This window comes from Vipera ursinii (genome assembly GCF_947247035.1).
Source record: "Vipera ursinii genome assembly, chromosome: 2".
NCBI classification, from domain to species: Eukaryota; Metazoa; Chordata; class Lepidosauria; order Squamata; family Viperidae; genus Vipera; species Vipera ursinii.
The window spans coordinates 221,866,642-221,880,588 of NC_139513.1; the positions used below are offsets into that span (position 1 = coordinate 221,866,642).

Here is a 13,947-nt window from a genome sequence, read left to right on the forward strand (position 1 = left end):
TGAGTCGGTCCCGAAATTACCTGCGTCAGGTCCATGGCCGTCATGGAAGCCATGAACTCCCGGGCCAACTCAGATGATCCTCCCAGCGATGGTAGGTTGAAATCCCCCAAAACTATAAGTTTCGGGAACTCAACCACCAGCGCAGAGAGGACATCGAGCAGCTCAGGCAGGGCTGCTGCTGCATGACTAGGCGAAAGGTACACCAGCAGCAAGCCCAACTGCGCACCAGGGCCGCATCTCAAAAAGAGAGACTCACACCCGACTATCTGAGGAACAGTGGCCTCCCGCGGACACAAGGTCTCCCTCATAACAACAGCCACACCCCCACCCCTACCCTGAGCCCGAGGCCGGTGCAGCACCCGGAAACCTGGTGGGCAAAGATCAACCAGAGGAATCCCGCCCTCTGGGCCCAACCAGGTCTCCGTGATGCAAGCCAGGTCCGCCTGCTCACCCTCGACCAGATCACGAACGAGAGGAGCCTTATTAGCGACGGACCTGGCGTTCAAATACACCAGCCGGAGCTCAGGGGGCTGCACACCCTCACTCCCGGGACCTTGGGGTAGAGCCAGAGGGTCGGAGTGCCTCACCGCTTGTAAGTAGCGGAGGGGCCTTCCCTGAAATCGATACGGCCCTCTGCTCCTCCATCTGCTGCCATTCCCTGATGTCGTGGGAATAGGTAGCCCCACGACCAGCCCTGGAGCCCCGGAGGTGACCGACCCCCGCTCCTCCCCCCAGCGATCTCCATCGGCCCTAGCCAAAACAGCGGTAGTTGGATAGCCCCCCTTATCCAAACAACCAAAAGAACCCTCCCGCTTCCCTAACCCCCTAAAAAATTTTGAAAGAAAAATGATCAGGGGCCTCTTATTAGGTCTACGACGAAGGCCCCTACCCGTGCCCAGCCAACTCTCAGGGTCCCAATAAATGGGCCCTTCCTCGAGGTTATAATCGGCTGGCAAGGCGGGTCGCACCCAGGAGGGGGGAGCACCCCTGAGGGCGCATAAGTCCGTGGACGAATATTTAAAGGAAGGCATAAATAGCAGTCCGAATCGTAGGCAGTCCATAGATGATAGTCCATGAGGAGGATCTATTCGGAGAGGGAGTCCCAGGCCTCCGTCCAGCCGCTGCCACTCAGCTGGATAAGCCCCCCGGGCAGGCCCACCACCGTCCTCTCACTACGGTTACAGAGCCAATTCTCGGGGGGGGGATGGAAGTCTGGAGCAACCCCACTGGGCATGGCCTGCCCCATAGAGCTCTCACCTCTAGGGGCAGGAGATGTAAATTCGGCCATCCTCTCACAATGGCTAATACCCAGAGTTCTCTATCCTTTGGGGTATAAAGGGCAGTACGCAGTCGATTGTAAGAGCAGAAGTAACAAGCCATCATAGTCAATTCTGCTAACGGCCAAGTCCCCCATTGTCCCGTTATTTCCAGAGGTTGTAACTGACCACCACTCCATGGGCCCTCAGTTCCATAATTATTAGGGCCTTCCAGGCTGTGGTCAACAAAGATTGACTCCCCCAGGTCCATTAAATTCCCCGGAGCCCCCTCAAAATCCCGAGACACCAGCCAGATCACAACAAGTGTGTTGGGGGGCGCCGGTCTTCCAGAGTCCTTCGAAATGACCCAGGTCCACAAGGCTTCACTGGGCTCCACCGGGATCCACCAGCTAGCCCAGGAACCTTCAGGGCTATCAGGAACAATGGGGGTGCCAACCCATCTGGAACATGCAGAACCAACCGGGGGACCGGCGAACCGGCCATAACGCCATCGCTGAGTCCTCGAAACCGCTGCCGCTGGGCCGCTGTGGACACCGCCACCGCCACCGCCATCACCGTAGCCACCGGAACGCCACCAAAGCCGCAGACAATCCGGGGAGAGCCACCGCCACCGCCGATGAAAAACGGGCCAAAAAGGCCCAGGCCCAGGCGGCAGCAGGACAAACGGTCCGGTAGAAGCAGGCCAGACCACAACAATCGATGTTAAAGTAGCCCGAAAAAGTTGATCATAAAGTTGATCATAAAGATTCCTCATCCCCACTGATAACCTTTGATCATAAAGTTGATCATAAAGATTCCTCATCCCCACTGATAACCTTTTAAATTTTAAAAAAATAATTCACATAAAATCAACTATAATCTCCTGTAGTGCATGCTTAAGAATAAAAAGTAATCTTAATAAATGCAAAAGTTTAGTTTAAAGGTTTATTTCTCAGCTTGATCACATGCATGTATGCAAGTAAAATAACATTGTAAAATACTAATTATTTAGTATTATTCAGGTATTTTGATTCTTAGTTTCTAATTTCACTATGTTCTAATTAGCTATGCAAAGTCTTTTGCTTCTCAACCTGAATAATGCCTTTCCTTTTTGCTCTCTTCCTAAATCTGTAAATAGCTACTAATGATAATCAGTTGCTTAGAGAAGATTGTGCCTCCGTGCTGCTCAATTCCTTTGTAGATTAGAACTGAAGTTTAGAATGCATGAAAATTACCATTTTCCATAAAGATACACCTTGCTTAGGTGATTTTATAACCATTTTATTATATATGTATGCATGTATGTATGTATGTATGTATGTGTATATATATATATATATATATATATATATATATATATATATATATATATATATATATATATGTGTGTGTGTGTGTGTGTGTGTGTGTGCGTGCGTGCGTGCGTGCGTGTGTGTGTGTGTGTGTGTGTGTGTATATATACATATATATATACAGAGAGAGAGAGAGAGATGGGCATTGTCAGTATATTTACCCATGAGTCCCTAGGGAGAAGGGCGGTATAGAAATCCAATAAAACTAAACTAAACTAAACTTAGTAATGGATAAGCTCATCCAGCAATAAATTATTCATTATGTTATAATATAATATTAAATAATCTATATTACTCTGATTGATTATGTTGATTAGGACAATTGAGAAACTCTCAAAAGGTAACATTTGTCAGGCATCCTTAAAATCAGGTCAAATAAACAAAAGTGTTACTCCATAAATCAATTGGATCTTACTCCTCAAAGACTTGGAACTACAGAGGTGAAAAGCAATAATAAGTGTAATCTCATCAACTGTATGTGAATATTATGAGTTGGGGAGAGCTCTGCTGAAAATCTTGTAAGTATACATGGCAGTGAAGGAACCTGCTGTTTAGACTGTTCACATTTGGTAGTAGGTACAATTATTTCCTCTGAAGTATTTAGTATACAGAGTGCAAGCATTAGCATTCCTTTGTGGAGATATTCTGAAAAGCAGTAATTAAAGCACATGGCCAACCCCAACAGTCATCTAGAATCACAAGACGGTTGCCAAATAAATTTAATATATTTTTTCTAATATAATATATCTCCTGCTACTTTATCCAATTTAATTTACAGTATGGAAATATTCTGTGTCATGTAATATCTATTTTGTATTGATATAACGACAGCAGTGCAACCTATTCTTCATATTATTTAATGTAGCATTAAATAAACAAGAAACAACTCATCATTTCATCTTTCATTGCAGTTCAGTCTAATTTGGTCTTTTCTTCCCCACTATTAAGAGTACAGTTCCTTTAGCTTTTTGTCATAAGATATTCAGTTTCACACTCCACTGCTTTCATCTGTACCCTTTCCTTTTTCATCAATATAATGAAAGGAATAATGCTTTTATTTCACTTATTGGAAGAATAATTATATTAAAAATATATAGTGCTCTGGTTTTATAATAGCAAAATCCGTACAAATACTTGAAATAAACACACACCAGTAGAAGCAAAATACACCAAGCTTATCCCTTTGTTTCCTCAGACTTTTTTTGTCATTCACCTGTTGTCATTGCAAGTATTACAGATTTATTTACAAACATTCATTATCTTTCTGTTTTCATTAATGTGTGCAACATAGAACAGAACTAAATTGTTGCTCCATAGCAGGTGCAAGGCAACATAAATCCATTGATTTCATTCAGGTAAATGAAAATCCATCGCAAAAACTTTTAACAGAATATTTTACTCCTAATACACTGCAAATGGCTCCCAGCAGTCTGCTAGTGTCACAAATGTCTTAATTGCTTATGCTTATCTACCAGAAATACAGATGGAACCAATCTACAGTGGTTAGTGGATGGCATGACATTGATTCCTCTCTATCAATTAAGTTCCAATCTTCATTCTCCCACTCTTTATAGTATGGTAGCTAACCAGGTACAGATCTAATCCATTGTAAGGATGGGGAGATACCTGGGTATTCCCCCAGTGCAATCATTTCATTGATGGAAGATGTACAGGTAATGCATACTGTCTCTTGAATATGAGAAGCGGTTTAACAATTGTGTGCTCTTCCCAAAGAACTGTTTAAGAAGCAAAGAAGACTCAATGGGCAGAAGCTTGTTAGAGAGAGACCCAATCTGGAAATAAGGAAGAATTTCCTGACAATGAGAACAATTAATTAATGGAATAGTTGTGTATGCTCCATTGCTGGAGGCTTTCAAGGAAAGATTTGTTCAGGATCATATAAGGGTTCCTGCCTTGGGCAGGGGTTGGACTAGAAGACCTCTAAGGTTCCCTTCTAGCCCTATGAAAGCCAGGTTGCTTTCATAGTGATCTTGTTGTTATCTTAAACTGAAAAAACATGATAATTAATTCCGCTAGTAAAGGTAAAGGTTCCCCCGCACATGCGGGAGTTTCCGACTCTAGGGGCCGGTGCTCATCTCCGTTTCAAAGCCGAAGAGCCAGCGCTTGTCCGAGGACGTCTCCATGGTCATGTGGCCGGCATGACTAGATGCCAAAGGCGCACGGAATGCTGTTACCTTCCCACCGGAGTGGTCCCTATTTATCTACTTGCATTTTTACGTGCTTTCGAACTGCTAGGTTGGCAGAAGCTGGGATGCGTAACAGGCGCTCACTCTGTTATACGGCACTCGGGATTTGACCCGCCAAACTGCCGACCTTCTGATCGACAAGCTCAGCGTCCTAACCCACTGAGCCACCGCTAACTAACCCTAAAAAGAACAGCTAGGTATAGCTAATTTAGGATCTCCATTGGAATATACCCTCCATTTGCTTGGCTGTATATTTGGTTTGCTTTGTTTTGTTTTTCTCATTTTAAAATCACAATAATCTCTGTTGCGCTGAACTGTTTTGGCAGTATCGTTTAATTAGTCCTATAAACATTTTCATAAATCCAATACCTTTTTATCAGTTTCTTTCTCTTTCATTTTTTTGCCACAGTTGCTTTATGTACTTACACCTCATAAATGCCAGAGTCAGTGTATTCAAAACTGCAATATTCAATCAAATTATCCCTTGATATATGTCAAAAATGTTCTAAATGGTTTTGGCCCATATTTTAATATCTTTGCTCTTCCAGATAAATGGTCTGTGAAATCTAGTAATTACAATGACTTCCCTTGCCAGATCACTGAAATATCAGAGAAGGGTCGGCATTATAACGACAACAAATTAATCAGAAAACTCCATCTCCATGCACATTTGCACAATGGCTTCAATATGGAATGCCCCCCAAGTGTCTCTTAATGTTCTTTTTCTGCACACTGTTGTTCTATTTCATCATGGGATATTAAACATATTTCAGCTCATAGGCCAGCCTTGGATGTGTTTGCAGATATTGAAAACAAATGTTGGAACTGGATGAGTGATAATATTGAAGCAATAACTATGTCCTAGTAGGCATACTTGGTTGATGGTTTGCATAGGGGTTTTTTTGGTACAAACTTTGCAATTTCTACTCCTAATATAAATTGAAGGATTTCCTCCCCCCTCACTGTTGAAGTTTGGAAACAATTTTGGGTCAGTAAAATAAATTAAGGGAAGGCATTACATAATCTAAAATTAATGACCAAAATACCATATTGAAGAGTTCCCTTTGTTCGAATAAAAAGGAATTGAAATCGGCAGCATCATGCATTTCCATAATCCTGAGCTATTTCCAAAAGAAATAAAATGTGCATTATAAGGGACAGAATGAATTTTTTTGTGATTCATAGGACTTTTAATTAGACAGTGAAGAATTATGAGAAATACAAAATGTTTCCAACTAAAGTTAACAAATTACATAGTTTTAAAAGCTGCTACTTCTGTTTCTTTTAAAATCCTTATACATAACTCTAGTTATAAATGAGCAAGAAAAAATGGGCCCATACAGAGAGAATTATTCCTCTAATTGTTACTTGCTTTCTGATTGCATTAGTACTAATAATCCAGATTGTAAGAAATTGTGGTTGTTTTCCATGTAAAATATAAAATGTTAAAGGTTCCCCCGCACATGCGTGCTAGTTGTTTCTGACTCTACGGGCCGGTGCTCATCTCCGTTTCAAAGCCGAAGAGCCAGCACTTGTCCGAGGACGTCTCCGTGGTCATGTGGCCGGCATGACTAGACGCCAAAGGCGCACAGAATGCTGTTACTTTCCCACCGTAGTGGTCTCTATTTTTCTACTTTCATTTTTTTTATGTGCTTTTGAAAATATAGCAGTTGTTAAATACTCTTAAAAGTGTAATCAGTATCTTTTTTAAAAGATTTAATATATGTTAATTAAATATTGGCCATGGATTATTTTCTTCATTTTCTTCCAAAGTTTTCAAATATAAATGCCACAAACCTAGTTGCTTTGGATTTTTTTCTATTACTTTTGAAGATTTTTGTTTAAATCTTTCTCTTTAATACTTGGCAACCAGGACAAGTAAAGAGTGAGATAACAAAGAGATGGTCTTATCAGCTGTTCTGCTTCTGTTAGCTTTTTGGCTGCCTTCTATAGAAATGGGAAGAAGGAGAAACATTTGACTGTTTTGTCATTATTATCATGCAAGAATCTCTGTTCCTAAAGATGAACATCCCTTTTCTATATTACAGGGAACAAATCCTTCAGTTTGTTCCTTTAAATCATGTATACCCTGTCAGTGCTGGTGGATGGAAAATAAATAACTTAACAAGCTAGATGAATGAAAGCTAACTGAAAAGGGGTTTCTGTGCCTAGCTATTCTATTTGAACCCGCAAAAAAAGAGAAATATGGCTAATTAATCCCCACATTTAATTGAGTTAATAACCATTAATTATTGTTTGATGCCACTTCTGATGATGAAATCTAAGCATTTAGAGCTTTTTTTATAGTTTGGAATGATTTCTCTAATAAGTAATTAATTGAAACTGATTGTGTTAGATTTCTAGGTTCTAGAAATGAGTCACAGATATTTATATTTATATTTATTTTTTATACTTTTTGTCCCACCTTTACTACTTTTAAGTAACACAATGTGGCAAACATACATAATACTCCTCCTTCCTATTTTCTCCACATCTATAACCTCTCAGCTTGGACTGAGAGAGAGAGTGACTGGCCAGATGGGTGAAGTCATCCATCTAGCTTCCATGCATAAGGTGGTACTAGAACTCACAGTCTCCTGGTTTCTTGGTCAGAACTTTAACTGTTATACCCAGTCTGCTCTATATAAAATAATCTATATTATATATTTTTTAAAAAAAGATGCTTCAATGGTGCCTTTTAAGCAGGCTGTTTTTAATGAGAAAAAATGATAATAGAATAGAATAATATTCCTGATCATAAGAATATTTTCATCCTCAGGGAAAGTAACTTCCAACAGTGAATGAATGAAGTATCTCAAAAATGATGTGGTCTTTTTCCCCAGCCTACCCATTATGCCTAAGAAATAAAATCCCAGGCAAGAAAGTTGTTGTTTATATACAGCAGCTCTCCAGGGAATAAAATAAAGCTATTTATCCTATAAATATTCCAGCTTCAGTACAATGATTGTTTTTCTTCACAATCCGTTGGTGAGAGCTTCATAAAGCTGCATCTATGAAAAAATATTTGTACTAGAGGCCAGGTATATAATATTGCTCTTGAGATTTAGTTCCGAGTGTGGTTGATAATAATGATTGTGGCATAGAAAACTATTGACAGTATGCATCTCTTCTTTCAATTTCTCTAATATTTATTTAGAAAGCAAATTATAATAAAATCTGTAATGGAGATTCTCAGTCATCCAAGTCATGGTTGTCCCAAAGGTGCTCTCTCAAAAGGCAACTGGACCTTCTCCATTCCTCCACCCAAGAAGCCTCCCCAGTTCAGGCTTCTTCAATTCGAACTGAAGAAGCTTCTGGGATGAGAAGCAAAATGTCCTAAAGTAAAAAAGAAGTGTCCCTTTGGGACACTTAATGGAACAGAACAGAATAACAGAGTTGGAAGGTGATCTTGGAGGTCTTTTAGTCCATCCCCCTGGTCAGGCAGGAAACCCTATACTGTTTCAGACAAATGGTTGTCCAAACTCTTCTTAAAAATTTCAAGTGTTGGAGCATTCCATCTTCTGTTCCACTGATTAATTGTTCTAACTGTCAGGAAATTTCTCCTTAATTCTAGGTTTCCATCTATTGCTTCTTGTCCTGCCTTCAGGTCTTTTGGAGAATAGCTTGATTACCTCTTCTTTGTGGCAACCCCTGAAATATTGGAACATTGCTGTTATGTCACCCTAGTCCTTCTTTTCATTAAACTAAAGGTAAAGGTAAAGGTTCCCCCGCACATGCGTGCTAGTCGTTTCCAACTGTAGGGGCCGGTGCTCATCTCCGTTTCAAAGCCAAAGAGCCAGTGCTTGTCCGAGGACGTCTCTGTGGTCATGTGGCCAGCATGACTAGACACCAAAGGCGCACGGAACGCTGTTACCTTCCCACCGTAGTGGTCCCTATTTTTCTACTTGCATTTTTACGTGCTTTCAAACTGCTAGGTTGGCAGAAGCTGGAACGAGTAACAGGCATTCACTCTGTTACACGGCACTCAGGATTTGACCCACCAAACTGCCGACCATCATCAACAAGCTCGGCGTCTTAACCCACTGAGCCACCGCGTCCCTTTCCCCCCCCCCATTAAACTAGACATACCCAATTCCAGCAACTGTTCTTGATATGTTTTAGCCTCTAGTCCTCTGATCATCTTTGTTGCTCTTCTCTGCACTTTTCTAGAATCTCAACATCCTTTTTACATTGTGGTGACCAAAACTGGATGCAGTTTTCCAACTGTGGTTTTACCAAGGCATTATAAAGTGGCATTAACACTTCATGTGATCTTGATTCTATCCCTCTGTTAAGGCAGCCTAAAACTGTTGACTTTTTTGGCAGGTGCAACACACTGCTGGCTCATGTTTAAGTGATCGTTCACTAGAACTCCAAGATCCCTCTCACAGTTACTACTATTGAGCCAGGTACCACCTATACCAGGGGTAGGCAACCTTGGCTCTTTTATGACTCGTGGACTTCAACTCCCAGAATTCCTGAGCCAGCTATGCTCAGCTATGCATTTGGATTTTCCCCCTAAATGTAGTACTTTTTTCACCATTGAATTTCATTTTGTTAGATAGGGCCCAATGGTTTTTTTAATTGAAAAGTTTTATAAAAATTACAATATTATTCCCCCCAACCCACCCTTGACCCCCCTCCCCACTTCCCAGAGCTGATTACAGGGTTACAAATATATAATAATCATAATCTATCTAACATTAACCAACTATATAAATAACCAAAGATAGGGCCCAATGTTCAAGCCTGTTAAGATCCTTCTGTATCTTAAGCCTATCTTCTAAAGCGTTGGCTATTCCTGACAGCTTGGTATTATTTGCAAATTTGATGAGTTCCCAATCTATTCCCTCATCCAAATGATTGATGAAGATGTTGAAGAGTACTGAGCCTAAAATAGAGCCCTGGGGTACCCCACTGCATACTTCCCTCCATGTAGATGCAGTTCCATTGAGGACTACATGTTGAGTGTGATTGGTCAGCCAGTTACAAATCCATCTGGTGGAGATGCTATTTAACCCACATTTTTCTACCTTATCAAGTAGTAGGTTGTGGTCTACTTTATCAAATGTCTTAACTGGAGTCCAAGTAAATAATATCCATTATTTACATTCCTCTGGTCCACTAATTTCTCACTTGGTCAAAGAATGCAATAAGATTTGTGTGGCATGATCTGTTTTTGACAAACCCATGTTGGCTTTTAGTAATGACTTTGTTTGCCTCTAGGTGTTCGCTGATTTGTTGCTTGATTATCTTTTTCTAGAATCGTTCCAGGTATTTAGGTCAGGCTGATAGGTCTGTAGTTTCCTGGATCTCTTTTCCCCCTTTTTTTGAAGATGGGAACTACATCAGCTCTTTTCCAGTCATCTGGTAGTTGCCTGGTGCTCCAGGATCTTTGATAAATATAGTTCAGAGGTTTTGAGATCACATCTGCCAATTCCTTCAGAACCTTGGGGTGTAATCCATCTGGTCCTGGTGATTTGAACTCATCTAAGGTGGACAGGTGCTCACTTACCATTTTTTGCCTATAGATAATTAAGGGTTAATTAATTTTTTATGGATGCAGGGCATTAATAAAAATATGCTCACTATTAGGCAGAAAACAGAACAGTGTCCAGCATCAAACAAGACCTATTGGTAAGATATACGAAAAAGAGTACACAATAAAAACCTTTTAGTCATATAGTTGAACAATTTTTTGTGGCATTCATATGAAAGTCCCCAGTGACTTTCATTTTCAGTTACACAATCTTTGTTAAGATCTGCAGTTTCCAAACAGTTTGATGGCCACAGGAAGTGATTTCTTCCTATTGTTTCAGAACCAGAAGAGGTTTCCTAAGCCGTGAAATGTATCATATTTGGCATGTTTTCCCTAAAACATTGTTATATATTATTAGTTTATTTCTAAACTGCAATTTTACTGAGATAAGTTCCTGGACTGGAACCTGGAACCATTAAAACTTCAACTAGCAGTTCAGGAAAATGGCTAATAAGACTGATTATGTAACACTGTAACACTTGAGTTGGACTAAACAAAAACAGTTCATGCAGCTAAAACAATGCAAAACATATTCACTGCCTGGTCACATATTCAGGTGATATCTCTCATACAATATAAGCAGTGTGGTCACCTAGCGGTAGAGCTCTCAGCTCACAATCAGGAAGCTGTAAGTTCAATCCTAGGTAGTGGCAGATATTTCTCTCTGGGCGTAAAGAGAAAATATGTGCTGCGAATTCTGCGTAGGCGTTTGGAAGGGCATCCGGCCAGTGAACGCTCAGCCCCAACTCTACCCTGGTGCAAGAGATTACAGACTCGTTAAAAGGAAAAAAAAATCTCTCATATGATATAACTTTACGCGGTATAATTACAAGCCTAACGTATGATGTCTTCTTGGGAAATCCATTATAAAAAATCACACTCCAGGTTTTGCTTCATGATTTCTCAGTGTGACGTGGGAAGGAGTACTGCCATTAGAAAATTGGCATGGCAACTGCTTCCCTCTGATGAGATTGCATTGCATTTCATTCATCTGATAATTCAAGTGAATATTGAGATCTTGTGTTCTGTTCAGGGCGTGTGCCTAAAGTTGTGGGAAACTAGAAGTGATTCCAGGATATTGCTGGGCTGTGCTTACAGAGAGTTGTTCCACCTTGTGCCTTTTTCATCTGCCTAGCAGTTCCCCCCCCCACTCCTCTCATCACTAATCTCAGAGCAAAATATTGGGGAGAGAGTAGAGGTGATCTTCATTTAATTATCACAATGGCAACTGGCAATTCATTTGTTAAGCAAAGCACTTCCTAAGAGCCATCACGACGATGCTTCTGTCCTTAGTTTAGCTTTGCTTTATCAACTTGTGAAAGTCATTGGTCATAAAGTTAATTTTTCATCACTGTTGTAACTGTAAATGGTTGCTACATGAGGCAGTGGCTAAACGAGGATTACCTGCACTTGCATTTCAATGAGGACTTTATTCATGATCATGGGAAGTCCAGTCAAGAATCCTCGGTAGGTGTTTCTACCCCCCCCCCCAGATTTCAGGTGGAACAGGTAGAATCTAGGGACAATATCAGTTGTGTGCACAATGCAAATGCTTGATCAGTTCTGGGAAGAATGAGCATCTTATAATGAGAAACTCCTCTCCAGATTTTTGAAGTGACTGGAACGGACATCTTAAATTATAGTTCTGCTGCTGAACTGCCATGTTGCTGGTGGTGGTTCTGGCGATGCTGGTAGTGGTTGCCATGACAATATGACAAGATATATCATGAATTGAAATATTCTCAGTCTTTATATGCCTTTTTTAAGTTGGTTTCTTTCTCTTTTTTTTATTCCAGTGCTGGAGTTGGCAGGACCGGCTGTTTCATTGTAATAGATGCCATGCTAGAGAGAATAAAACATGAAAAAACTGTAGATATTTATGGCCATGTAACTCTAATGAGAGCCCAGAGAAATTACATGGTTCAAACAGAGGACCAATACATTTTTATCCATGATGCGCTGCTTGAAGCAGTGACTTGTGGAAATACCGAAGTGCCAGCCAGAAACCTGTATGCATATATTCAGAAGCTGACACAGATAGAAGCAGGAGAGAATGTCACAGGAATGGAGTTGGAATTTAAGGTATTTTGTCTCCACATTTTTATAGTGATGCGTTTTGCATTGGAAAAAATCAGCACTAAACTGTTCTACGATTAAAGCAGCTGCTTTTATAGATTTAACCAGATCTCGTTTGTTATCTGGTGGAATGCCATACGGAACCCGTTCTAATATGTAGTTATAAAAAAAAATGTCCCATTTTTTTAAAATCAAAAGCAATTCCCAAGTCTTCTTTGTCTCTTGCAGCGGCTTTCCAGCTCTAAAGCTCATACTTCAAGATTTATCAGTGCCAATCTTCCATGTAATAAATTTAAAAATCGCCTTGTTAATATTATGCCATATGAATCCACAAGGATATGTTTGCAGCCTATCAGAGGAGTAGAGGGCTCTGACTATATCAATGCCAGTTTTATCGATGGATACAGGTACAGAACCAGTTCTTTGATATAAAAAAGTACTAGTTACATGTGTTGAAGTGGTCATGAATATAGTTTGCCATTATGCAAGTGTCATTTTGGCTGTCTTCATATTCTTTTGGTAATCTGTCCAGCAATACAGTTCTTTTCCCTAACTTTCCACAGTGCCTAATGTCTAACCACATAGAAGACGCTCATATTGCTGTTGTTTGTTTTGCTAGCCCATGTCTCTTTCTGAGAATCATAGCAATAGACTATGGATTTTCCTGTAATTATACATAGCAATAAACTATGGATTTTCCTGTAATTATACATTTAATCTATCGACATTTCATCTAACTCAGATCCCAATTCCAGAATTGTTCCTATAAAACAGAAAGCAGATGACTTAAGGATAATTCATTAGAGGGTCATCAAAGATATTATGTAACTATTGATTATATGGATCAAATGGTGTGGATAATAAAGTTCTGTTGTAGAGAAAACTATGTCCATTTGTCCTAGCCATCTTAAAAATATAAGCTAACCTGTTCTGTTTCCATCTTTGTGATCTGATTTCAGAACTTTTGCTATAGTTCTTGAATCACTGAAAGAGTTAACAAAGAATTGCTTTGGAGCTATAAGTCATAAGCTCAATAGACTGTGTGACAGTCAGCCTTCAGTGTAAAAATGGAACTGTACCACTAAGTGTTTCCTAAGTGCTTTTTGTGACACACAAAATCGAGCTATTAGAGTTGCATTAAATTTTAAATAAGATAAAGGCGTAAATCACAATATTAACAGAACAATTGCCTACACAAACTTCCTAAAATGAAATAACTATATGGTTTGATGAAATAACATTTAATATGTTTTAATATCCTTACAATTAATAATTTGCAGCCGTATGTTTGTTAGAATGATGTTTCAGTCGAATGTTTATATGCAGCAAGAGAGCCTGCTGTCTTTTGATTGAGAAATACTAATTTTTGCATTTTACATTTAGGCAGCAAAAAGCCTATGTAGCCACACAGGGTCCTTTGGCAGAAACAACAGAAGATTTCTGGAGAATGCTTTGGGAGCACAATTCAACCATTGTAGTCATGCTTACTAAGCTACGAGAAATGGGCAGAGTAAGTT

General features: G+C 40.0%; 1 protein-coding gene across 2 annotated transcripts in view; it reads left to right on the top strand.

Moving 5' to 3' along the window:
• PTPRD (protein tyrosine phosphatase receptor type D) overlaps nt 1-13,947 on the top strand; it is a gene marked incomplete at its 5' end in the record, with an annotated part of 318,231 nt that overhangs the window by 280,743 nt on the left and 23,541 nt on the right. For both annotated transcript variants that reach the window (XM_083352519.1, XM_083352520.1), the window contains 3 exons: nt 12,151-12,436; nt 12,659-12,837; nt 13,814-13,940. In XM_083352519.1, coding sequence (XP_083208645.1) covers nt 12,151-12,436; nt 12,659-12,837; nt 13,814-13,940 — 592 coding nt within the window. The remainder of the gene's footprint in view (nt 1-12,150; nt 12,437-12,658; nt 12,838-13,813; nt 13,941-13,947) is intronic.